Source organism: Delphinus delphis, chromosome 14, assembly GCF_949987515.2.
Source record: "Delphinus delphis chromosome 14, mDelDel1.2, whole genome shotgun sequence".
NCBI classification, from domain to species: Eukaryota; Metazoa; Chordata; class Mammalia; order Artiodactyla; family Delphinidae; genus Delphinus; species Delphinus delphis.
Window position 1 is genome coordinate 48527683 of NC_082696.1, and position 25530 is coordinate 48553212.

The following is a 25530-nucleotide window of genomic DNA, read 5'->3' on the forward strand; positions in this document are numbered from 1 at the left end:
GGATCTGATGCTAACTCCAATAGTTAGTGTCAGATTTGAATTACATTTAGGTAACCCAACTGGTATTTGGAGAGTTGGAGAATTGGTTGTTGGTATGAGCAAAACCCCACACATTTCATGTCATAAGTGTTCTATGGGCAGAAACAGATCATAATACCTTCTATTACTAGTTTGTTGAGTGTCTTTATTATGAAATTTTGTTAGGTTTTTTGTCAAATGCTTTTTTTTGCATCTATTGAGATAATCATAAGGTTTTTCTTTTTTAGTTTGTTAGTATGGTGAATTTTATTGATTGATTTTCAGATGTTAAACCACTCTTGCTTTCTTGGGATAAACCTTACTTGGTCATGATGTATTGTCCTTTATATAGAAAGATGCATTCAATTTGCTAAACTTTTGTTAAGAATTTTTTATGTCTATCTTCATGGGGTATACTGGTCTGTGGTTTTCTTATGTCTTTGCCTGGTTCTGGTATCAGGATAATACTGGACCATAGAATGAGCTGGGAGGTATTCCCTACTCTTCAGTTTTCTTGAAGTGTTATGTGCAGAATCAGTATTATTTCTTCATTAAATGTTTGGGCCTTGGCTTTTCTTTGCGGGAAGGTTTTTAACTACACATTCAATTTCTTTAATAGATATAGGGCTATTCTGGTTATCTGTTGTTTTCTTGAGTGGGTGTTGGTAGTTTGTGTCTTTCAGGGAATTTGTCCATTTTATCTATGTTGTGCCATTTCTATTTGGTGTAATTAGAATAGCAGATAAAAGTTCAACTTTCCCCATATCTCCCCCCCCCCCCCGCTTCCCCCACCACGTGTACCTCCCCAGCATTTCCAACCTTAAGACTTTCTAGTTAGTAAGAAGCTACCTAATTAAAAAAAAATCCATTCCAAATTGTTTATTACTTAATGGATTAATCATTCCAGGAGCATTTGCATTTCAAAAGAAAATAGAATTATTCATAGCAAAAATAAATAAATCGTTAATGGTGTTATTTCAGGCTTTGTGACAAGTAGGTAAGGGAAGTACTTTGGGAGATGCGCTTTCCTCTTTTTCAAATCCTCTTCAAGTACAAGTTTGCTATTTTCACTATTCTGCTTAAGTTTCTACCCAGGGAGTTCCCTTTGCCCTTTGGTTAACATAAGATATTTCACACAGCTCTGCAAGATCCTGCCACTTCTCAGGGTCATCAGAATCCATTCTCTATGCCCTGCTCTTGTACATCCCTGTCCTGGCCCTCAAAAGGGTGGACTTCTCTAAGAAAGCGATATTTGTGCCCAAGAGTGGCGTCCAGAAATGTGCATATAAAACCAAGTGCTGGGGTAGACTCAAGCGCAAGTTTGAGAGCCACGGAGGTAAGGCGCGCGGCTCCAGACCGAACCCCGGCCTCCGCATTCCCGCCTTGAGCTGTCGGGCGACAACCTTTACCCAGGCACCGGCGCTTCCCTCGAGCGGCGACCCAAACGGACGTGGTAAGTGTCCAGAGTCTGATGGGGCGGCGGGGAGGCCGCGGGAAGTGGCGGGGCTGGGCGCACCGTGCTACTGCGGGCTCCGGGAGCACAGCGCACTGTGAAAGAGGCCGCGGCGGCGGGGACTCGCTCGATGGGAAGAGAGAGGAACAAAGCCTGGCCCCGCGCGCGGCTCGAGCACTTTGACGCGCGGGGGACGCAGAAGCCGGGGCGGGCCGAGGCGCGGCGGGCGGGGGCCGGGCTGGGTTGGGCTAGGCTGGGCTGGGCTGGGCGCTGTGCCCGCAGCCCCCGGCTCTAGGCGAGCCTCGCGCGTCCTGCTTAGGAGCGCGGGGCACGGCGGCAGCATGGGGTGCGGCAGCGTGGGGTCCGGCAACTTGGAGCTGGTTTTTGACAGCGTGGGGCACTTTGGCAGGTAGGGAGTTGGAGTGGGGGTGAGGAGGGAGGTCGGTGCCTGGGGGCGGAGGGGGAGCCGAGTCGGGGGAGGCGCCGGTGGGGTCTGTTTCTTCCAGTTGCGACGGGGTTCTCGCGCTGAGCTCGCGATCCGAAAACATTTCCATCCCTCCTTTCCCAGAGAAGTCGGGAGGCCTGCGTCCTGACTCCTGGCCCTGGCTGGGCTCATCCTCTCGAACTGTGGCGGCGGCACCTCCCCAGAGCAAGCAGTGGGCTCTGGGGCTCGCTTCGGGAGTGGTGGGTGCAGGGCTCGTCCGGCGCGCCTACCGCTTGGCAGGTGGAACCTGGGGCGCGCCGTCTGCGGGTGCCGGCGTCCGGAGCCCCGGCTGGAAAGCGAGCTCACAGGAGTAGAGGAATGCCGGTTCTTGGCGGCTCATTTCTCTAATCGGCCAAACGGGCTCCTCTTTCACTTCCCCAGAAGACTGCTGCCCCGCCCCGCCCCGCGGTAGAGTCTTCCTCAGTGCCTGGCAGGTATTGAATTGCTCCAGAAACAACCTTTAGCGGTTGTTGTTTTGTTTTGTTTTGTTTTCTGTTTATAGAAACCTAATATGTGCCAGCTACACAGTGCTTTATTTGATGCCCACGGAATCTTGCAAAGGGGGTGAATCCTTATCTTAATGATCGGGAAACTGAGGGACCCACAGGTCCCTCAGTCTGTGGGTCAAGGACCCAAAGCTACGGCAAGGTGGGACCTAGGTTTAACCTTTGTACGATTGTCACCCTCTTTTCATTTGTCAAGTTAATTTAAAAAATTTAAAGTGTATTCATTCATTCATTCATGGAGAAAACACTTCTCTGTCTTACCTGGAACGTTTTGGGAGGAGAGGTAGCTGGGTGAGGGGCCATACAGCGTGCGGATCAGAGGTTAGGAGCTCAGTCTGAATCCTGGCCTGCCACTCACCGCGAACGTGACCATGGGAATACTGTGCCTCAGTTTCCTATCTGCCAAGTGAGAATTATAATCATTCCTGCCTTTAGCTCCCTCCCAGGCTTGTGGTGAAGAGATGATGATGTGCTGTTCTCCAGGGTGGAAAGTTGCACAAAAAGTTGGTTATGATTCTCAGTGTCCACAAAAAAGAAGTGGTGGAGCAGGTAGAGGAGGGGCAGGAGGTCCCAGCTCTCCCCTGCTTCCTCCTGACACCTGCGTTATTGAATGCTGAGCTGTGCCTGGCTCTGTCATAAGTTCTTTGTATATGTCACCTTCTTTAACCTTCACTACAGTCCCATGATATGGGTGGCATCACTGATTTCACACATGAGAAAACCAGGCCTTGCGCCTACATCACAAATCTGTTAGTATCAGAGCAGAATTGGACGTCCATTGGCCTTCACAGTCCATGCTGTCAACCATGGCGCTCTCCTGAGCACAGCCCTGGGACTCAGCCCATGTATTCCCAGGATCACGTTAGCAGTGAGTGGCAGGCCAGGATTCAGACTGAGCTCCAAACCTCTGATCTACACGCTGTATGACCCCTCGCCCAATATTATCTCATCTTAGACTCCTTGAAGAAGAATAGCATGGGGATTACAAAATCAGCTCTGGGGATGGATGTCTGAGTTCCGATCCTGACTTACCAACTATTAACCGTATGGTCTTGGACATTTGACTTACCACTTCCTCATCTGTAAAATGGGGGTAATAATAGTACTACAAATGTTTATTGTAAGCACTCCACCTTCAGCCTCTCATTTCATCCTCACAGTAACCCTATGAGGTAGTAGTTACTAATGCCATTCTTTCCCCATGTATTTTAGGGATTAACTAAGATACTTAGGTGCTATAACAAAAAGATCCCTCAGTTGGATTTTGTTCCTCTCTGGTAACTGTGCAGGGCAGGTTGTGCTCCATGGGGCTGTCCAGGGACCCAAGTGGGTGAGGCAGCTCCGCCATCCGCAGCGCCGGGGGCAGCTGCTCCATGTCCTTACCCACATGGTCAAATGTGGCTCACCATGGTGGGAGAGGGGAGAATGGATTTTGAGAGACAGCTCTTAGCCAGCCACAATAATGTATGCAAAAGTCTTATTATTCAGTGAGTTCTCAATAAATCATGGCTATTATTACCTAAGTCCCCATCCTAGTGGGAAGGGTAGATTGTGAAAGCTGCTTATAGGAAGGAAAAGGGTAACAAGTCAATGCTTACAGCAAAAGGTGAAAATAGTGTACAATACTATAAAATATCACAGTACCCATATTTTCTTTGGCATTTGCTCTAATTGGTCTTTTTATTGTTTATAAGCAGAGTTTATTGTGTATTATTATTATTTAGTCTTAAGGAAACCTAGTTTATTGTGTATTATTATTATTTAGTCTTTTTTTTTTTTTTTTGCGGTACATGGGCCTGTCACTGCTGTGGCCTCTCCCGTTGTGGAGCACAGGCTCTGGACGTGCAGGCTCAGCGGCCATGGCTCACGGGCCCAGCCGGTCCGCAGCGTGTGGGATCTTCCCGGACCGGGGCATGAATCCGCGTCCCCTGCATCCGCAGGCGGACTCTATTATTTAGTCTTAAGGAAACCTAGTGAAAGTGTTAAGTAGAAAACCCTAATTATCTCTCATTTCTCATTAGTCATTTCTAAGGTGCGGAAGCACTATCCTAATCACCTTTAAGAGAGGAAAGCGGGACACCTAAGAAGAATTAGGTTTCCAGGACTCGTCCTGAAGCCATATTGAAGTTACAAAAACTTCAAGGCTTAAGTCCCATGTTAGAGGGAGTTGAGGAAACCAAGATTCAGGCATCTGTGTTGGGGGATCTAAGAACCTGGATCTTTGAGTTATCTTGGGATAAAGGGAGAGATGGTTTAAAATTTCAGAGTTGGAATGTTGAGCCTTGTGACTGACTTAATCTATGGATATAGGTACTGGGGCCAATATATGAACCTTTTAGGTTTTTTTATTTTTATTTTGGTTGCATTGGGTCTTCGTTGCTGCAAACGGGCTTTCTCTAGTTGTGGTGAGCGGGGGCTACTCTTCGTTGGGGTGCGCGGGCTTTTCATTGCAGTGGCTTCTCTTGTTGCAGAGCGTGGGCCCTAGGTGCGTCGGCTTCAGTAGTTGCGGCATGGGCTCAGTAGTTGTGGCACGTGGGCTCAGTAGTTGGGGCTCACGAGCTCAGTAGTGTGGCTCGTGGGCTCTAGAGCGCAGGCTCAGTAGTTGTGGTACATGGGCTCAGTAGTTGGGGCTCGCGGGCTCTAGAGCACAGACGCAGTAGTTGTGGCACATGCGCTTAGTTGCTCTGCGGCATATGGGATCTTCCCGGACCAGGGATCGAACCCTTGTCTCCTGCATTGGCAGATGGATTCTTAACCATTGCACCACCAGGGAAGTCCCTTAGGTTCTTTTTTGACTTCACCTTATGAACATCATAATAACTAGCACTTTTATGCACCTACAGTATGCCACAGTGCTTTCCATGTATTAACTCTTTACATTCCCACAACAACCCATTTTTCACGTGAGGAAACTGAGGCTCAGAAAGGGTAAGGATCTTGCCCAAAGACCCAGATGGTAAGTAACCAGAGACAAGATTCAAACCATGGCAGTCTGGCTCTGGATCCATGCTCTTAACCACAATGGGATGACACTAGTTATGCTTCATTATACAGAATTATATAAATCTAGGACCAAAAGTAATCTTCTTCACCTGTCACCCAGATAGCATGAGTCTGTTTCCTGGGGGTTCTGATCATCTTTGCTTTTCCTTGCCTCTGGGTTTCCTGTCTATTGTGTCTGTATGACTCTTTTTCCATTAGTGTTTCTCTCCAGCTGTGGGCATAGTGATATGTTGTGTCTCTGTTGTTCTTTTTTTTTTTTAATTAAAAAAAATTTATTTTGCCTGCATCACGTGGCATTGTAGGATCTTAGTTCCCTGAGCAGGGGTGGAACCTGAGCCTCCTGTAGTGGAAGCGTGGAGTCTCTAAGTCTGTTTTTCTGAAGGGGCCTTAGGCTGGGGGGGACACCTTATGGACAACAATCTTTATAAGGGACAAAGTGATATGTTAGAATGCTAGACACCTAAGGAAGTAGGGTTTTGTTTTTTTCAGGAAGTTATCCTTGTAACAGGGAAAGGGAAATTCAAATTGAAAGAGCGCTCAAGACCTTCCCAGCACGTAGAAAGTATAATTATATGAACTAGCATGGTTTGTTTGGGGACTGCTAGGTGGCTTATTATTTATGGAGTATAAAGTATGAGGGTGAGAGAAGGCCAGTGAGGGGTACACTCACAGTCATCCACAAGAATATTTTCGATGTCATGCTAAACAGTTTGGGTATTAGGATCACTGTGGAGAATGAAAGGTGCATTGGAGGGGCAGGAGTTGGGGCAAAGAGACCAGAGAAGACCCAGGTAAGAGCCCTGGTGGGAGATAATGAGGGTCTGGACCGGAGCAGGGGCAGTGTGAGCAGGTAGGATGGGATAGTTTTAACCGGTGGAATTGATAGGTCCTCCAGGCCCTAAGGCATGAAGGAGAAGTGGGAAGGACCATGAGGGCCCCCCATGCCCTGCCCCTACCCCATATTTCTGGTTTGTGTGGATGGTGATGCCCTAAACTCAGAAGCAGTTACACTCCAGGTGGGGCAGTCTTGGAACTTAGGTATTGAGATCCATTGGAGGCTCTTAACACAAATTCATTGTGGGAATTCCAATAAGAAGCCAATAAGTGGTATTACATTGGTACATTAATGATAGAGGCTTAATGGACACAATTTGACACTTTTATCATTGTAATCATTGTTTTTGAATAGCTAGAAATGCTCATAATGTATATGTCTACACATTCCTATATATTTGTTGTTTTTTGAATGTTGGACCATAGTTTATTCCTGCAAGTCACACTGAAAAGAAAAAACAGCTAACATGGAGGTGGTAGGTGTATGCTGCTGTTAGAATCTTGCACCACTAAAGTTCTCCATGGCACAAATTATACCCCTTTTGTTGTCATAATAGATATACATAAATTTTTAAAATTTATAAGTGCCAGTCTTTTTTTTTTAAACATCGTTATTGGAGTATAATTGCTTTACACTGTTGTGTTAGTTTCTGCTGTATAACAAAGTGAATCAGCTATACGTATACTTATATCCCCATATCCCCTCCCTCTTGCATCTCCCTCCCACCCCTCTAGAAGACACCTTCTTGTCAGCATGGATTGGGTGGCCAACCAGGGCTGCAGCTAGATGATACGCACCATGTGGACAGATTGGGTGTGCCTCGGCAGCCACTCCAATCACACCTCAGCAGGGGCATTGCTGATACTTTTTCCTCTCCCTGGGTCTTGCAAATATAAGACTTCTAAATTGATGTATTATGTATATACAGAAAAGTGTGTACCCTAATCTACAACTTGATGAATCATCATAAAATGAACACATACGTGTTACCACCCCAGATCACCCCTTCTCATGCCCCCTTTCTCTCCCCCAAACTCACTACTATCCTCACGTCTAACACCATAGGTTAGTTTTGCCTGATTCTAAACTTTGTATAATTGGAGTAAAAAATCACGTACTCTCTGTCTGGCTTCTTTTGCTCAACACTGTGTTTGTGAGATTCACACATATCGTATGTCACAGTAGTTTGTGGATTTTCATGGCTGTGTCGTATGTCATGGCATGAATATTCCACAGTTTATTCATTTACTGTCAACAGATATTTGGATTGTCTCCAGGTTGGGTTTATTATGAATAGTCTTTCTTGTATATGACTTTCGGAGCTCATGTACACACTTCATTGGGTATTTTCCTAGGAAAGGAATTGCTCTGTTACCTGAATGTGCATGTGGTCAGCTGCCAAACAGTTTTGCAAGGTGGTTGTAATAAATTACACCCTTGCAAGTTGTTTATGAGACTTCCAGTGGCTCCACAACAATTGTTAAGTATTTTGAATGTCAAACGTTGTGTCAGCATATGGTTAAACCAGGGAATTCAATTTTTCGGAGCAGGAAGCTTGCTTGCTTATTTATTTATTTATTTATTTATTTATTTATTTATTTATTTACGGCTGTGTTGGGTCTTCTTTGCCGCACGTGGGCTTTCTCTAGCTGTGGTGAGCGGGAGCTACTCTTCCTTGCGGTGCGTGGGCTTCTCATTGCGCGGGCTTCTCTTGTTGTGGAGCACGGGCTCTAGGGTGCACGGGCTTCAGTAGTTGTGACATGTGGGCTCAGTAGTTGTGGCTTGTGGGCTCTAGAGCACAGACTCAGTAGTTGTGGCGCATGGGCTTAGTTGATCTGTGGCATGTGGGATCTTCCCGGACCAGGGCTCGAACCCGTGTCCCCTGCATTGGCAGGCAGATTCTTAACCACTGCGCCACAAGGGAAGCCCCTCTCCTGGGAAGCTTATTAAGCTTGTATAGAGTCCTGGATCCCACCTCAGGCCTCCTGAGGGTGGGGCAGAGAAGACAAATCCTAGCTTCAGAGGCCTGCCAGGGTAGGTGCTCTGTTGCGGGGACTGTGTGTGAATGGAGAATGAGAATAGAACACTTGTGTGACTCTGTAGAGAACTCTAGTGACAACTGTGGGGTTCAGGTTGGCTGGGGAAGGACCTGAGGCCAGGAATATGGTGACAAACTAGAGAAGCTGGTGCGATTCAAAGACTGGAGCCCTGGATGGTGCAGGAGGTGGGATGAGTGGGAGGGACAGGGGGAGCTGGGAGGATGGGAGGCCACGGTCAGAGGGCAAAATGTGAGCTTTTCAGCAGTGGAACTGCACCAGGTGATGAGACTACTTAGGAACCAAACCCAAACGCCTTCAGGGGCAGGTAAACTTCAGACAAACAAAATCTGTCTGCTGCTTGCGGGGGCTGTGTTGTACTTTGCAGTGTTGGAATTTGTGGGGTGGGGAGGAGTGAAAGACTTATAACAATGATGTATGTTACATTCTCAGTCATATTCATATAGGATGCCTCTTAGGTCCCAAACAGGATTTGGTTGCAAGAGGATCTGGTGCCCAAGTCTTTCATTGCCTGTGTCTGGTAGTTAGACACTGGCCCACCGCAGACTCCAGTCTGTAATGATCTAGACAGAGTGATTCTCCCTCTGTTCTAGACACCAGGAGCTTGCCTTTAGTGAAAGACTCCATGCTGCCCTTTTCCTCTGGCATCTCCCAGGAAGCATTTATAACTTTTACCATAATTTATATAACTAATCTCCTGCTGGAAGACATTTAAATTTCCAGTGTTTTCCAGTTACAGACTAAACTTGTACATTAACTTTGGGAGAGTTGATATCTTTATGATGTTGAGTATTTGTTACTCCAGGGAAGTAAAGAATAAAACTTACTCTCAAGGGCAGATGGTACTACCCATTAATCTAATATCTTCTAGTGTAGTAGAGATGCTTAGGTGCTTGATTTTAAAAAAAGAATTAGTAAATCTGAACTCTTTTCTTAAGTAAGATTAGCTTTCCACTTTATTTACATGAGTAATTTGCTAAGCAAAGATTGACCAAACTTCAGGTCACTGTCGGTTTCAGTCTGTAAATTTGGAGACCCTACATTTACTTTTAAAATTTTGAATAAACTTTTAATTTTTGGATAATTTTAGAGTTACAAAATAGGTGCAAAGAGAGTAAGGAGTGTCCCTGTGTGACCCTCATCAAGTTTCCCCCATTGTTAACACTTTATATTACCATGGGATATTTGTCAAAACTGAGAAACAGACATTAGTACGTTACTATTAGCTAAACTCTAGACTTTATATAGATTTCATCAGTTTTTCCAGGAATGTCGTCTTCCTGTTCTAGGATCCAATCCCGGGTACCACACTGCATTTAGTTGTCATGTTATCCCACTCTTCTCTGGTCTATGGCAATTTCTCAGTCTTTCCTTGTTTTTTATGACCTTGACACTCTTTAGGCGTATTGACCAGGCAACCTATAGAATGTCTCCCAATCTGGGATTATCTATTGTTTTTCTTATGATTAAACTGGGGTTATGGTTTTTGGAAAGAAGACCACAGAGGTGAAGTGCCTGTTCATCACGTCACATGCGGGGGAATGTGATCACCCATACAACATCACTGAGGATGTTAACCGTCAACATCCGGTTAAGGTATTGTTTGCCAGATTTCCCCACTGTGAAGTTTCCTTTTATCCTACTGTGTTCTTTGGAAATGAGTCACTAAGTCTAGCCAAGGGGGAAAGAGTGGGAGTTAAGGTCCATCTTCTGTAGAGAGGGAATATCTACAGGTATTAGTTGGAATTCTACTGTAAGAAAGATTTCTTTCTTCTTTCTTTTTTCTTTATTTGTTCAGTCATTTTCTTATGTAAGTATGGTGTATTTGTCAGGGTTCTCCAGAGAAGCAGAATGAGTAAGAGATAGATAGATATAGATAAAGGTAAGAGGAGATTTATTGTAGGAATTGGTTCATGTGGTCCTGGAGGTGAGAAGTCCCACAATGTGATGTCTGCAAGCTTGAGACCCAGTGCTATAATTCAGTCCAAGTCCAAAGGCCTGAGAACAAGAAGCTGATGGTGTAAGTCCTGGTCTCAGTCCAAAAGCCCAAGAACCAGGAATGCCAGTGTCTTTGGAGAGCAGGAGAAGACGGATGTCTCAGCCCAAGCAGAGAGATCAAATTCGCCCTTCCTCCACCTTTTGTTCTATTCAGGCACTCAACAGATTGGATGATGCCCAACCCCATTGGTGAGGGCGATCTTCTTTACTCAGTCACCTGCTAATTTCCTCCAGAGTCACCCTCACAGACACACCAGAAATAGTGTTTTATCAGATGTCTGGGGATCCCTTAGCCCAGTCAAGTTGACATGTAAAATTAAACAACATAGTATAGGACATCATATCATATGACATCATATCATATCATATATCATATATCCCAAAGTATTAAAAGGATTGTCAGTGCAGGCTATCTTTCAACAGGTTAAAAAAATATATATGACATGAATGCTCACTAGATCTGATTTGCCTTCTGAATGACATAATTGTGAATACATTTTATTCAAAAGCTATCAGCATGTGTACTGCTGGAGTTCAAATAACTTTAAATGTTGTGAAACTAATTTTATTAATGTAGCTAGTGAGTGAATGGCACTTTCACATTACGGTGCTACCTCAGGTTTTAGCTTGACATTTGGAAAGAGCTTGCTTTGGCTTAAGATAGACTGAATTTATCTCCCAGCTCTTAATTCTGTGCTCTGAGCAAGTCACTGGCCTTCCCTGAGCCTCAGTTTCCCTCTCTGTAAAATGGAAATAAAAACTACTTCATGGAATTCTTAACAAATGTTTTATTTTATTTTATACTTTGGATTATACTGTGCTATTTATTTTGTTGCTCAGATTGTCTCAGCTTTGCCCTTTGGGAGCTCTTTCATACTGGTTCCTCTGTCCCCCTGACACGCCACCACGTTTTTTGTATTTTGAGTACTTCCTTACTTTCTGATACTGTAAGATGCTCCAGGCTTATTTTGTATTCTCCCTGTCCTGGTCTTAGAATCAGACAATTTTCCTGGTTCCTTTTATTGGAGAATGATATCTAGAGCCCAAGATCTGGGCACCGATGTGCTTGTTGCTCTTGGGATATCATCCCTTTTAGGCCCTGTTGACAGATATATACACATATGTATACACACATATCTATAATTATTTCTGTGTTTATCCCTTTATCCAAGCTAAGGCATAATGGAGACCTTTCATATTTGCATATGTCTTTTTTTAGCCCATAGGCCAGATATAATAACTTGATTTTTTTTTTCTCTTTGCAGATACCAGATATTCCTCTATTTTATATGTGCCTTCCAGAACATCTCTTGTGGTATCCATTACTTGGCTTCCGTGTTCTTGTCAGTGTCCCCACAGCATACTTGCAGGCCCCCAGGCAATGTGAGTCGGGTCCTTTTCCAAGATATCTCTAGTTGGAGGTTGGAGGACATCTGGACCCAGTCTTCCATCGGCCGTGAAGATCACATCATAGTGCAGCTACAGGACGGTGAGATTTGGGAGCTCACAAGCTGTCACAGGTTCCGGAGGGATGACAAGTCGAGTTTGAACTATGATTATAACGGCCGTAAGAGTAGCTTCCCTTGCTTGGATGGCTACATCTATGACAGGAGCAAGTGGCGCAGCACCGTGGTGACTGAGTGGGATCTGGTGTGTAACCGAGAATGGTTTGGAAGGCTGATCCAGCCTACATTTATGCTTGGAGTCCTGCTGGGAGCCGTGATCTTCGGCTACCTTTCTGACAGGTAAAATGAAATGTTTAGTATTGTTACATCAGTGTAGGGTTCATTTTCCTATCTGATTTTCTTAGGGGACAGGGAATTATGTTCAAAACTGTAGTCATTTTCATACCTCCTATCTCAATTCCTTGTTGATCTGTTATTTAGAGACACAAAATAACATAGTGTTTAGGGGATGGGTTCTGAAGACAGTCTGCCTGTGTTCTGCCATTTATTAGCTGTGGGACCTGGGTGAATTGCCTAACATGTGTTTTAGAATCTCATGTGTAAGCTGGCAATGAAAATAATAGCACTCACCTCAGAGGGTTATTGCAGAATTAATACAGAAAAAGTACCTTGGACACATAACCACTCAGTAGTGAATTTTTTTTCTTTAAATAGATTTGCTTTTTAGGAGGATAGTCTGGTCCTAAGCAATAATATCTATGAAATTGTGTGATATACCAGCCATATTTTTAAGAAATGCACATTAAAATGAATATGTAGCTCTTAAAATAAAGCAAAGTTCATCTCTATATGGACATGGACCACACTTTTCGTATCTGTCCTAAAGTACAGAGATGAACTTATTTATTTGGTCCCCATAGTTGTGAGTTTTACAGGTATGTGCTGGGCACTGGGAACCTAAAAACAACTGCTTAGGTCAGAAATCCTTGCCCTCAGGGTGTGCTAGTCAAATGGGGCCAACAAACATGTCCAAATAAAAATTATAGGACTTTGTTTTGTCCAGGGCCATACTAGAAGTAAAAGCAATGGAGGCAAAGACTGTGGAAGCCTAAAGGGAGGAGTACCCAGGTCTTTCCCCCCAACACACACATCCCCCCCAGGAGGTGGCATTTGAATAATGAAATTGGAGCAGAAGCGGAGTCTAGTTATTATTTGGTGATTGAAGTTATGTTTCAGTGTTTAAGAATCTTCTGCTTCATAACTGTCTTCCTGGGAAGTGTGGAAGTTAGGGTGTCAGTGGGGAGAGGAACAAAACAGGAGATGAAGAGGTAGATATTCCCTTTTGGTAAGTCTGTCAGTGCAAGATGCAAGGTGGCTACCAGAGTGATGGGGTCCAGAGAAGGTTCTTGTCTTTGACTGGAAGAGACTTAAACTGAAAGGGCGAAGTCAGAGGTGAGCAAAAGACAGAGGAAAAAGAAGTAATTGGTAGAATAAGGCCTCAGAGGAGGTGGGAAGAGACATGATCCTATACAAAGACTGCAAAATGGTATTTGGAGAGAAAAGGGTGTGGTCTCTGGAGAGGAGGAAAGAAGAGAAGCCTGAAGGCAGATGCAGGTCATGTTGGCAGGTGGGCAGACAAGGAACTTGTGGGGCTTTCTCTTTGATGGTCTCTGTTCTCTGCAGGAGAGGGCTGCTCATCTGCTGAGAGTGAAGACTTTGTGGGTGGTACAGGGGGTTGAAAAATAGTTTTAAATGGCATTCAGGACTCAAATGAGATTGGGAACATTTATGTGCAGGGCCAACAATCCCTACTAATGCATGTGGGAGCAGAGAAGGCTGAGGCCATGAAAGTGACTGTTTCCAGTTTGCTTGCATACCCTCTGCTGCACTGGGCAAGCCTGTTGGTTGGAATCTCAGGACTGTATTTTTTTTACCTTACAATTATCTGTCAGGGACATCTCACAGGGAGAAAATATCTGCAAATCACATGTCTAATGACAGTCTAGTATCTAGAATATATAAAGAACACTTATAACTCAACAATAAGAAGACAAATAACCCAATTTAAAAATGGACAGATGATCTGGATAGATATTTTGCAAAGAATATATACAGATGGCCAAAAAACACATATAAAAATGCTCAACATCATTAATCATTAGGAAAATGTAAATCAATGCCACAGTGGGATAACCCCTGCTCACTAGAATGGCTATAATCAAAAAGACAGGCAACCACAAGTGTTGCCAAGGATGTGGAGAAATTGGTGGGATTGTCAAACTGGGGCAGCCATCCTAGAAAACAGTTTGGCAGTCCCTCAAAAAATTAAACATAAAGTAGCTTATGACCCAGCAATTCCACCCCTAGGTATATATCCAAGAGAATTGAAACATAACTTTACACAAAATCTTGTTCGCAAATATTTATGGCAGCATTATTCATAATAGCCCAAAAAGTGGAAACAATCCAGGTGTCCATCAACTGATGAATGGATGAACAAAAGGTGGTATTAGCCATGCAATGGAATGTTATTTAGTCATAAAAAGGAATGAAGGACTATAACATGGATGAAGATTGAAAACATAATGCTTAGTGAAATAAGCCAGGTTATATATTGGGCAACTCCATTTATATAGAGAGAGTCCAGAATAGGCAACTCTGTAAAAACAGAAAGCAGATTAGGGGCTGTCAGGGGCTAGAGGGAGCAGAGCATGGGGAATGGTGACTCCTGGGTGCGGTTTCTTTTCGGAGTGATGAAAATGCCTTGGAACTAGATCGTAGTAAGAGTTGTACAACTCTGTGAATACACTAAAAACCACTGAATTGTGTACTTTAAAAGGTTGAATTTTATGGCATGTGAATTACATCTCATTTTTTTTAAGTCTGCAGGCATATAATTGTTATTTGTTTGCTTTTTAGGCAAAGAAATGCACTTCCTAATTATGAAAATATAGGGCAAGTAAGCAGCTTATTCTAGTAACAGGATGTAGCAAGACTTCTGTTTTTAGAGGGGCTTAATAAGAGTTGTCTCCCCTTGGTGGGCTGAGCCAGCCCAACAGAGAAGATGATCCAGCAGGTCACAGAGCAGGTCCTGACAGGGAAAGGACAAATCTTCCCTCTCCTTGCTCCCAATCTCAGGTTAGGTGGTCCTTTGGGGACCACCCAGAGTGATCGAGTGTGTATATTAGCAGCTCAGGTGGAGACCAGTCACTGAAAAACTGACCTCTTGAAGAAATCATGTGTTAACTCATGATTTGCTCAAAATAAATGAATGAGTAACAACAATCAAATATTGATACATAAGGTATTAAAATATAGGTAGCACTTATCTTTCTTGAATTAGAGTGGATGTTTTAAACTGTTGCAGACACACCTTGCTCCTTCCTCTGTGTAATTCTTATTTTTCAGGGCAGGAAGACGACTTGTCTTGTGGGCCACAAGCACCGGTGTATTTTTGTTTGGCATAGCAGCGGCGTTCACGTTTGATTATTACAGCTTCATAGTCGCACGCTTCCTTCTTGCTATCGTGAGTTGGGTTGTTGTTGGTTTGTTTTGTTTCGTTTTGTTTTGCCTCTTTAATTCCACTGCAGGACTTTTATATTAAACCTTAACTCTCTTAGTCTTGTTCATTTAGAATCTAGTGAGAGAGATCAAGGACTAATCTTTGTTCACTCCACTGCAGAAGTCTTTCTGTAGAATATTAATGTCCTATGCTTAGAATGGAACTCATTCAAATGAAAAATTGTTGCTTAGTAAGCAGAAACTTTACGTTTGACTCGATGCCTGACAGGTGATCCACATTCCACGATTACTAACAGCAAGGATTTGTGGAACATCACTTCCACTTGGCATTGTACTGGGGATTCTAGCCGATACTATAAAGCAAAAGAGAGAGAGGAGACAGGGAGAACAAGAGGGAGAGAGGAAGGCATAAGGGGAAAGAAAGGAAAAAAAAGTCATCATTTGTAGCCATTACAAATAATCGCTACAAATTGTTTTACTTCTGAGCAATTGTATGGGTCTAGTCAGGCTTTGTATGCACGAGCCAAACAGAAGGTTCAGTTGTATTGTTAAGAAAGTCATTTGTATAATGTGCAGGAAGAATGAGAACAAGAAGGCATCAGGCATTTCTGTTATGGGGAACAGGGTAGTAGAGTGGAAAGGGCATGAGTTTGAATCCCAGCTTTGTCATGTATTGGCTTCTCAACTGTATGACCTTGGGCAAACACCTTATCCTCTTCAAACCTTAATTCCTGATCTATAAACTGTAGAAAATAATACCTGCTTCACTGGGCTGTTACCAGAATTCATGTAAGCATCCACAGTTCAGTACCTGGCACGGACTTGGCACTCCCGACAAGGGTGCTATTACTGGAAGTGGACCAGAGAGTGAGGAAGCTGTTTGCACACTTGGTGAGGCTTCCAGACAGCTTCCAAACTACCAAACAACAGCAGCAGTGGTTCTGTTTGGAGGTCACTGGTCAAGGATAACCAGGTGAAGTTTTATCTTCAGGGAGAGCTTGTGATCTTGCTGAACACAGAGCAGGGCATGCATCCCCTCTCACCAGAATGGATGATCCAAGGGTCTGGAGAGAAGCCAAGGACTTCAGTCTCAGAAGAAGAGGTCACTGCACCTCCTCAGAGGGCAAGGTGGTGTATTCTCTTTTGGAGTCTTCATCGATGGCTGGGAAGGGTTCCTAGAAAGCCACACAGATGGCCAAGGGTAGGAGGATGCATTAAAAAAAATTTAGGAGAATTGAAGGTGTTGCCTCTTAAAAAAATGTACATATATCTAGGTATGTAGAGAGTTTTTAATACAAAAAATAAAAACCAGCAGTTCTGTCTCCACTGAGGATGGAATAAGAGGAAATGGCTCTGTAGCTACAGAGTGAGATTTGATAAGAGACCTTCTGGTGAGAATGACGGTACAACAGAGGCACAGACAGGACTTCAGAGGGTGTGGAGCCCTCTTTTGGAAGATTTAAGAGGATAATTCTAAAAATGTCGGTTTCAGTCTTGCAAAATACCATGAGTTGATTTCCAGAGCCAAGAAAATGAGACAGACCACCCATAGAATACATCTGTAAAATGTGGCCTTAATTTTCTGTGGCTCCTTCCTTTGGTTTTTATGGGAAATGTATTTGTGATACAATTTTGAGTAGGGAAGATGCAGGCAGATTCATTCACTCAGCACATTTATGCATCTGCCTACAGAGTGTAATGCTAAGTAAACCTGACCAGGCTGTTTCAATATCCCTACATCGTAGAGCAAGTCAAGACCCTGACGGGCCATTTTAAAAACCCATACAATGTTGACGATGGAGGACTAACAGTGGAGGAGGTCCCGCAGCGGGGGATGGGATGGGGAGTCTGGAGAGTCAGGGGCTTTTTAGTCTGAGGGGTGGGTGAGAGAAGAACCTTCCAGGCAGAGGCAGCAGCAAGTGAGAAGGCCCTGAGACGTGAAGAAACTGAAGGTCCCGATGCCTGGAGAATAGAGAGGAGGTGAAATACATGATAAGGCTGAAGGAGAGAGAGAGGACAAGGCAGGGCCTTGTAGGATGACAAAGAGTTTGCCTGGTTTCCTAAAGGCAATGGGAATCCCCTGAAGGAGTTCAGTGAATTCAGGGGTGAAGTGGTCATTTTGGCTGCTATGTTGGCGGTGGGGTCAGGGTAGATGTGAAGAATAGTGTTATCAGTGGAGGTGACAGGTATGAATGGTGTCAAGGAGGCTTCTGGAATTATTTAGGCAGTTGTGCAATGGATTGTTTGAACCCAGTGACAGAAGTAACCAGTAGGAAGTGGGAGTGAACACAAAAAGAACTGGCACTGAAAAAAACATTTTGGGGACTGATGTTATAACTTACTTTAATGGGGAAATTTGTAGTATTTGAAGGTTTCAATTTACCAAACAACTGGATTCTTCAGTTTGGGAGTCCTCATTATCAGGGTTCGTTATCTGAGTCTTGCAATTGCAAGGTTTCGTGGGGAAATAAAAGCTGTTGCCACAGAATATGAAACTGACCATTAATACAATAGTCCCCATCCAGCACCTCTCTGCTTACTGCTAGCAGGCCACCCTCTTTGCGACTCTGATGCAAAATGAAATTGCAGATCTTACCAAAGATTCTAGATTACAGAAAGTCTTTGAAAGCAGTGGGGGAAAACTGCCTGAATCCTACACAGATCCCTTGACCAAGTGGGATCTGGCAGAGATAAACCAGTTAACTTTTTTTTTAAATTAATTTTTATTGGAGTATAGTTGATTTACAATGTTGTGTTCATTTCCTCCGTACAGCAAAGTGAATCAATTATGCATACACATATATCTACTCTTTTTAGATTCTTTTCCCATATAGAAACCAGTTAACTTTTGAAGAAATTAGCATCCACAAGGATAATGACAAGATGAGCCTTCAAAAGAGTATGATTCAAATATCAAAGGATTAAGAGAGGCCTTTGGAGAAATCAGTGGCACTCTAGAATAATTTTGCAAAAATTAATTTTACGATTTGTTTTATAAAAGTCAAATGTGAAATAATTTTGTAGGAAAAATTCTAATCCTTTCACCACCACCCCCCTCCACACACACACACAAAAATCCATCATTTGTTTCATTCTTTGTTTATTCCATGAGGGGTCACACATTGTTATTATAATCTAAATTTTGTTAAATTAAAGATAGGCCTATTTGGGGGGGCTTACCTGGTGGTGCAGTGGTTAAGAATCTGCCTGCCAATGCAGGGGACACGGGTTTGATCCCTGGTCCGGGAAGATCCCACATGCTGCAGAGCAACTAAGCCCATGCACCACAACTACTGAGCCTGCGCTCTAGAGCCCGCGAGCCACAACTACTGAAGCCCGTGTGCCTAGAGTCAGTGCTCTGCAACAAGAGAAGCCACCACAATGAGAAGCCAGTGCACCGCAACAGAGAGTAGCCCCCCACTCGCCGCAACTAGAGAAAGCCCACACGCAGCAACAAAGACTCAATGCAGCCATAAATAAATAAATTTATTTATTTATTAAAAAAAAAAGATAGGCCTATTTTCAAAATAAAGTTTTTTCCCCCATTTTTTTTATTGTGGTAAAATACACAAAACAATATTTACCATCTTAATTATTTTTTTTTCTTTTTTCTTTTTTGCGGTACGCGGGCCTCTCACTGTTGTGACCTCTCCCATTGGGGAGCACAGGCTCCGGACATGCAGGCTCAGCGGCCATGGCTCACGGGCCCAGCCGCTCCGTGGCATGTGGGATCCTCCCGGACCAGGGCACAAACCCGCGTCCCCTAGCATCAGCAGGCGGACTCTCAACCACTGCGCCACCAGGGAAGCCCCAATCTTAGCTGTTTTTAAGTACATACAGTTCAGTACATATTAAGTACATTTATATTGTTGTGCAAGCATCACCACTATCCATCTCCGGAACTCTTTTCATCTTGCAAATCTGAAACTCTATATTCATTAAACAATAACTCCCCATTCCCTCTTCCCCCCCCGACCCCTAGCGACCACCATCCTGCTTTCTGTCTTATGAATTTGACTGCTCTAGGTACCTCATAAAAATGGAATCACATAGTATTTGTCTTTTTGGAGTTAGCTTATTTCACTTGGTATAATGTCCTCAAAGTTCATTCACGTTGGAGCATATGTCAGAATATTCCTTTTTTAAAGCTGAGTAGTACTCCATTGTACGTATAGACCACATTTTGCTTATCCATTCATCTGTTGATGGATGCTTGGCTTGCTTCCACATTTTAGCGACTGTGAATAATGCTGTTATGAACATGGGTATAAAAATATTTCTTTGAGCTCTCACTTTCCGTTCTTTTGGGTATATTCCCAAAATAGGATTGTTGGATCATATGGTAATAATATTCTTAATTTTTTGAGGAATTCCCATACTGTTTTCCATAGCAGCTGTACCATTTTACATTCCTACCAATAGTGCATATGGGTTCTGATTTCTCCACATACTCACCAACACCTGTTATTTTTTGTTTGTTTGTTTTTTTGATACTATCCATCCTAATGGCCATGAGGTGGCATCTCACTGTGATTTTGATTTGCATTTCCCTAATGATTAGTAATGCTGAGCATCTTTTTGTGTGCTATTTGCCATTCCTGTATTTTCTTTGGAAAAATCCATTTTTGAATTTGATTGTTTGGTTAGCAGACGTTTGTTCCTGTCCAAAGCATCCATAAAACATTTGGTCCAGGCCAAAAGGTACTTGATATTTGGTCCTGTCCAAAACCGTTTGGCATAGACCAAATATGCTCATGGATGTTTTGGATAGGAGCAAATTTCAAGGACCTTTAGGTGTGGACCAAATGTTTTGTGGATGTTTCTGACAGAACCAAATATCCTGTAAGGGTTTGTTTTATTGTTGAGTTTTAGGAGTTCTCTACATATTCTGGATGGTAGTCTCCTATCAGATACATGATTTGCATATATCTCATTCCGTAAGTTGGTTTTTCACTCTGGTGATAGTGCCCTTTGATGCACAGAAATTTTGAATTTCCCTGAAGTGCAGTTTGTCTGGTTTTTTTGTTGTTATTGCTATTGCCTGTCAAAATGAAGTTTCAATCAAATCTTTTTTCTTCCCACTAGTTACCATAAATTGTTTGTCCCCATTTAAAATTTAGGATTTGATAATAAGGCTCTTCTCTATATAGATAAATTGATACACACATTTGCAAGGAACTGAGACATAAATTCACACTGTAAAGGAATATTTAAATGAAGCAAAAGGCAGTGTCTGACATTTATATCATGCATAACCAGTCAAGTTTTGCCATTTGGGGTGGACAGGGTGTGGGAAGATGAAAGGACCCATTTAAAGAAGAAGGATGGATCAGATTAAACGCCATTGTATAAATATGATATGGGTTTCAGAAAACAATGCTTTGTCATTTTCTTTCTTGCCTATGTGTGATTTGCAGAGAGATTGGACTCAGTAGTTACGTGTATGACCTTAAATCTGGACCACCCTCCCTGCTTTGTTTTGCAGTCTGGAAGTGGCTATCTCGTGGTGGTGTTTGTCTATGTGACAGAATTTGTCGGCATGAAGTCTCGGACGTGGGCATCCATCCACTTGCATTCCTTTTTTGCTTTTGGAACCATGGTGGTGGCTTTGACAGGCTACTTGGTCAGGACCTGGTGGATCTATCAGATAGTCCTCTCCACAGTGACTGTCCCCTTTGTCCTGTGCTGTTGGATGCTCCCAGAGACACCTTTTTGGCTTCTCTCAGAGGGAAAATATGAAGAAGCACAAAAAGTAATTGATACGATGGCCAAGTGGAATAGGACGAGATCCTGTAAACTGTCAGAACTTTTATCACTGGATCACAATGGTTCTGCTGGTAATAAGCCCTCTCAAGTTGAGAAGCACACCCTATCAGATCTGTTTTATGACTGGAGAATTGGAACAAGGACACTTATTGTTTGGCTGATTTGGTTCACGGGTTGTTTTGGGTTCTACACCTTCTCCTTGAATTCTGTTAATTTGGGAGGCAATGAATATTTAAATCTCTTCCTCATGGGTAAGTGGTTAAATTACATTTAAGTTGTAGCCATGAAGTGAAATTTCTACCAAGTTTTGAGAGTGTTTCTATTGTCTTTTTTTTCTACCAGGAACAATACTGCCAACTACGTGATTATGGTCTCTTTTAGTGTTACACATGTATATATTCTCTTTAAAAAAATGCAAACAGTTAGAAAACTTGAGTCCCTCCTTCCTCTTCTGCCTCTTCTCCTTGTTTGCTTCCTTTCTTTAAGCCCATTGCCATCTCAGAACTATCTTTCAGAGGTAACTTCTATAAACTTTGGCTTGTACTTTCAGATCTCTTTTTATGCATCTCCATACATTTGTGCAGATAAACGTTTTATATTTAACATAAATGAGATTATTCACTACATACTGTTCTTTGCAAGTTGCATTCCTTTTAATATTTAACATGTCTTGGAGACCTTCTGGTATCTTTCTACCTTCAATGTCCTTAATTTAGGAATTTTAGTCAGTAAAATAACCTAAATACATGCAACTGTAATTTATGTTGTCATGCTTCTTTTAATTAAGTAGCAGGTTAAAATAGCTTCAGATACTGCTGTGATAGCTTGAGGCGTGACTCCTAGGGTAAACCAAATTCATACCAGACACGAGAGAATTATCAGAAATGCATTTGTCCAGCTGGTTACTTCCATGTAGGCTGCTGGTATTTGATATTATCCCCAGAAAAGTTTGCTTTAAAATTTTTATACATGGCTAACATCCCTTCTCATTAAAGTGCTCTAATGAGACACCTGTTTTTGTTTATTATAGCTCAGCAGAAATTATGAGATAAGTAATTTTAAGAAAAAAACTTTACTCTTTTTTTGGGCAGACCAACAAGTTTGTAAAAAGAGCCTATCTTGACTTCAAATACATTCTATGTGTCAATTGGAGAAAGGATGCAGTATTCGTAGAACAGAGCAGCAAATGGTAGGAGAATGAAGTAGGGTGGGGTGTGGCATAGGGAAGCTTAGGAGTGCTGGAGTTTTAGATCTTTATGCTATAGTCTTAATTTTGATGGAGATGTAAATTCTCAAGAAACCGGGCAATCTCGTAAATATAAAAATCTTTCCGAGACACATACCATGGTTTTATAGTCTCCACTGCCTTTGATTTTTCATGTCATTACCCTTGCCAGCAGCCCTCTGCCTGACAGGTGATTCTAGTCAACACTTCCGAGCTGTGAAATTTTTGAACAAGTTTTCACCTCCTGAGATGGTTTGGTGCTGGTGGGAATTTCAGCTTAGGTTTTGTGCTACTTGCAGGTGATAAGCGCTACAGTAGCCTGAAGGCATATCTTTGAGGTTATGTGGAGACAGGAGCAGAATGGAGTTATACATTATAAAGTAAAGAAGATAAGGGCACATGGTCCTAATCCCAGACAGATTGGGCCTCATTGGTTGCACCATCTCTATCGCAGACATAGTCAAGTCAAAATTTAGATGCAGCATCTATACAACAACTCAAGAAACATCAAGGTGGAATATACTTTAAAAGGTCTCTTCAGCTGTTTCCCAGTTGCTGTGCAGCTTCGCTAGACTCCAGGAAGTTGGTTGGTGGCCTTGCACACAGTGCTGTAGAGAGGGGAGCCCTGAGTCAGACGTGGAGGGAACCAGACCTGAGGGAGGGAGGTTGCAGGAAAGGGGCCTTGGCTCCCAAAGACCAGTCCCTGAGCTGTCACTTACTCACTGGGCTCAAGTCATTTAATCTGAGTTGGAAAGTGGGGGTAATAATCCAGGCCTATTCCCATGAGGTTCTTTGGAGAATCATTGACTTATTTAACCTTGAAAAGTGTTTGATAAACAAACAAGCAAAAAAAAGAGTAGAGTAATAGATGTACCTACTGATCGGGCCTGGAGGCACGGACCCTACAGCAGGGTCTGTGAAAGGGAGGCCTTTTCTCTGGAGTTGTTTATTTTCCATGTTAATGAAAAGGAGGGAGGCTGTCTCTCCAATGGGGCTCAGAATGTTATTTTTTTGTCTTTGCCCAGCCATTTTTTTTGTTTTTTTTCTGAGCAGCTGCAACTGAGTTTAATTTCTGATGTACTGCTAAGAATGTTAACTCAGAAAATATGTGTCCACCTGCAGAGATATGTTCCCAAAACTGTAAGAGACATGTAGACCCAGACCTGCCGGTCCAGGTGCTTGCAGCATTCTGTAGTTGAATGGGAAAATGCACATCAGTCCTAAAAGGCAGTGGTGGGTAGTGTCCTGGGATTAGGCAAGGTCCGGAGGGTCGAAAGAACGGACCTTTGAATTACGTGGACAAGCTGGGCTAGTAAACAGTGACAGTTTCTCAAAGGCTATTATTGGGTTTGGTCAGTTTTGCTGAGAGAACTTCTTGCTTGCTCCCTGATGCATTCTGGCTGATAGATGTAAAGCTGGCACTGAATTTTCTACTTTAATTGCTATGTTCGAAGTTACAGTACAAACATTTCCCCATAGTTCTGCCAAGCAGAAGAAGCCGAAGGTCAAAAAAGATCAATGTTGCCTATTAATTTACATATTTATTCATTCAACCAGCCCATGCTCCAGTCACTGTGTTGTGTCCTGGGGAGCTTCCTGCCTAGTCCGGGATAAGATTCCGAAGACAGGTGATAAGTGCTAGGCAGATTATGTGAGCATTAGCGCACGTCACAGCAAACATCCTGCCCGCTCCAGTGAGTTTAAAAGTCGTGGGGCTTGCTGCCTCTCAGGCAGTTGTTAGTTCTTAGAAGCCCCTGGCAGCAGAGAGAGGGCTGAGCATTCCTTCTGGGGGGCATAGGGAAGCTCTTTAGAAGGCAGGGTCCCCTTGTTAGAAGGCAGGGTCCCCTTGTTCAGTTGGACACTGTGGCTATTGAGATGTATCATTTTGCTCCATGACAGGTGCAGTGGAAATTCCTGCCTACATCTTTGTGTGCTTTGGGATGGACCATGTGGGGAGAAGAAGCATTCTGGTTTTCTCCCTTCTCTCAAGTGCAGTGACCAATGGTGTGATTATGGTGATCCCCAAGGTGAGTTACTTTATGTGTTATTTAGGGAATGGTTAGTTATACTATGACAGTGTGATGGGAGCATTTTCAGCTTAGGAATATGAAGATGAATTAAGACATATGGATAGAGTATATGCTGTACATAGTATTTTAAATGTTTTCTTTAAAAGTGATTCTTTCTCTGTTGAGAAAGTTTGAAAATAGTTGAAGATAGTTGAAGATAGTTGAAAATTTAAGGAAAAAAAGAAATGTGGGGCGGGGGTAGGGGGAAAAGCCTATAATCCCACTTCCGAGAGATGGCCACGGTTGTATCTTGCCAACCTGATCATCCTGAGTGAGAAGAGTGGATTGCACCTTCCAGTAGTTATCGTCATCTTAAACTTTTATTCATTCATGAGAGATCTATCCAGCATCTAGTATGTGCCAGGTTCTTTTCTAGGTGCTGAGGATGTGCAGTAAGTCAAGTTTCTCTGAGTATAATAAAGAAAAGCAAAATAGGATGAGGGATGGAGAATGATTGTGTATGGAGGAGGAACACACATGTGAACTATTTTATTTTATCTAAGGTGACTGAGGATGGTGTGCCTCTCAGAGAAGGTGATATTTGATCAGAAACCTGGAGGGAGGAAGCCATGGAGACAGCTGAAAGATATGATGAGTCTTATGTTCAGGATTGGTCCAGTTTAAGTAGTCTTGTTTTTTTTTTTCCACTGTGGTAGATTAGTAGTTTCCAATTTCTAGTGTGCATAAATCCCCCGAGGAGCTTGCTTTTAAAATTCAATTTCTTAGTGAGAAACAGTGCCATAAACTACTGAAACGACTTTCACGTTCCTGTATTTTGGCAAACTCCATCCCCTAGAATACCTCTTGCACCCAGAAGTGCTCTTCTCTTTCCCCCCAAAATGGAAAACCTGTATTTTCATTCTCAATATGGAAAATGTGGTCACTATGACAATACTTTAAAATACTTTGTTTTAAATCGATTTAATAATTATTAAGCAATAGTATCTCAACATTTAGATCAAGGCATTTTAAGTTTTGCATATTGTTTGAAATTTAACTTAAGCTAACCAGTGACTTCCTTTTATAGTAACGCTTCACTTTGGTGAATCAAATGTTTTAATGTATTGACGTTTCCAGCTGATTGATATATACGACTGATACACATCAGTTAAAACTGCTTAAGACAAGGAGGTCTCTGCCAATTTGAGGGAGCTTCATCCACACCCTTTTTGTTTGTGTTTTTAAGTA

At 42.8% G+C, this 25530-nt stretch overlaps 1 protein-coding gene across 1 annotated transcript in view; it reads left to right on the forward strand.

Moving 5' to 3' along the window:
- Positions 1–1812: 1812 nt before the first annotated feature.
- The window catches only part of SLC22A16 (solute carrier family 22 member 16), a 33011-nt gene continuing 9293 nt past the window's right edge, over positions 1813–25530 (forward strand). Inside the window, exons 1-5 of the mRNA XM_060030575.1 lie at positions 1813–1880; positions 11620–12099; positions 15169–15286; positions 20768–21299; positions 24173–24300. Of these exons, the coding sequence (XP_059886558.1) occupies positions 1813–1880; positions 11620–12099; positions 15169–15286; positions 20768–21299; positions 24173–24300 (1326 nt within the window). The remainder of the gene's footprint in view (positions 1881–11619; positions 12100–15168; positions 15287–20767; positions 21300–24172; positions 24301–25530) is intronic.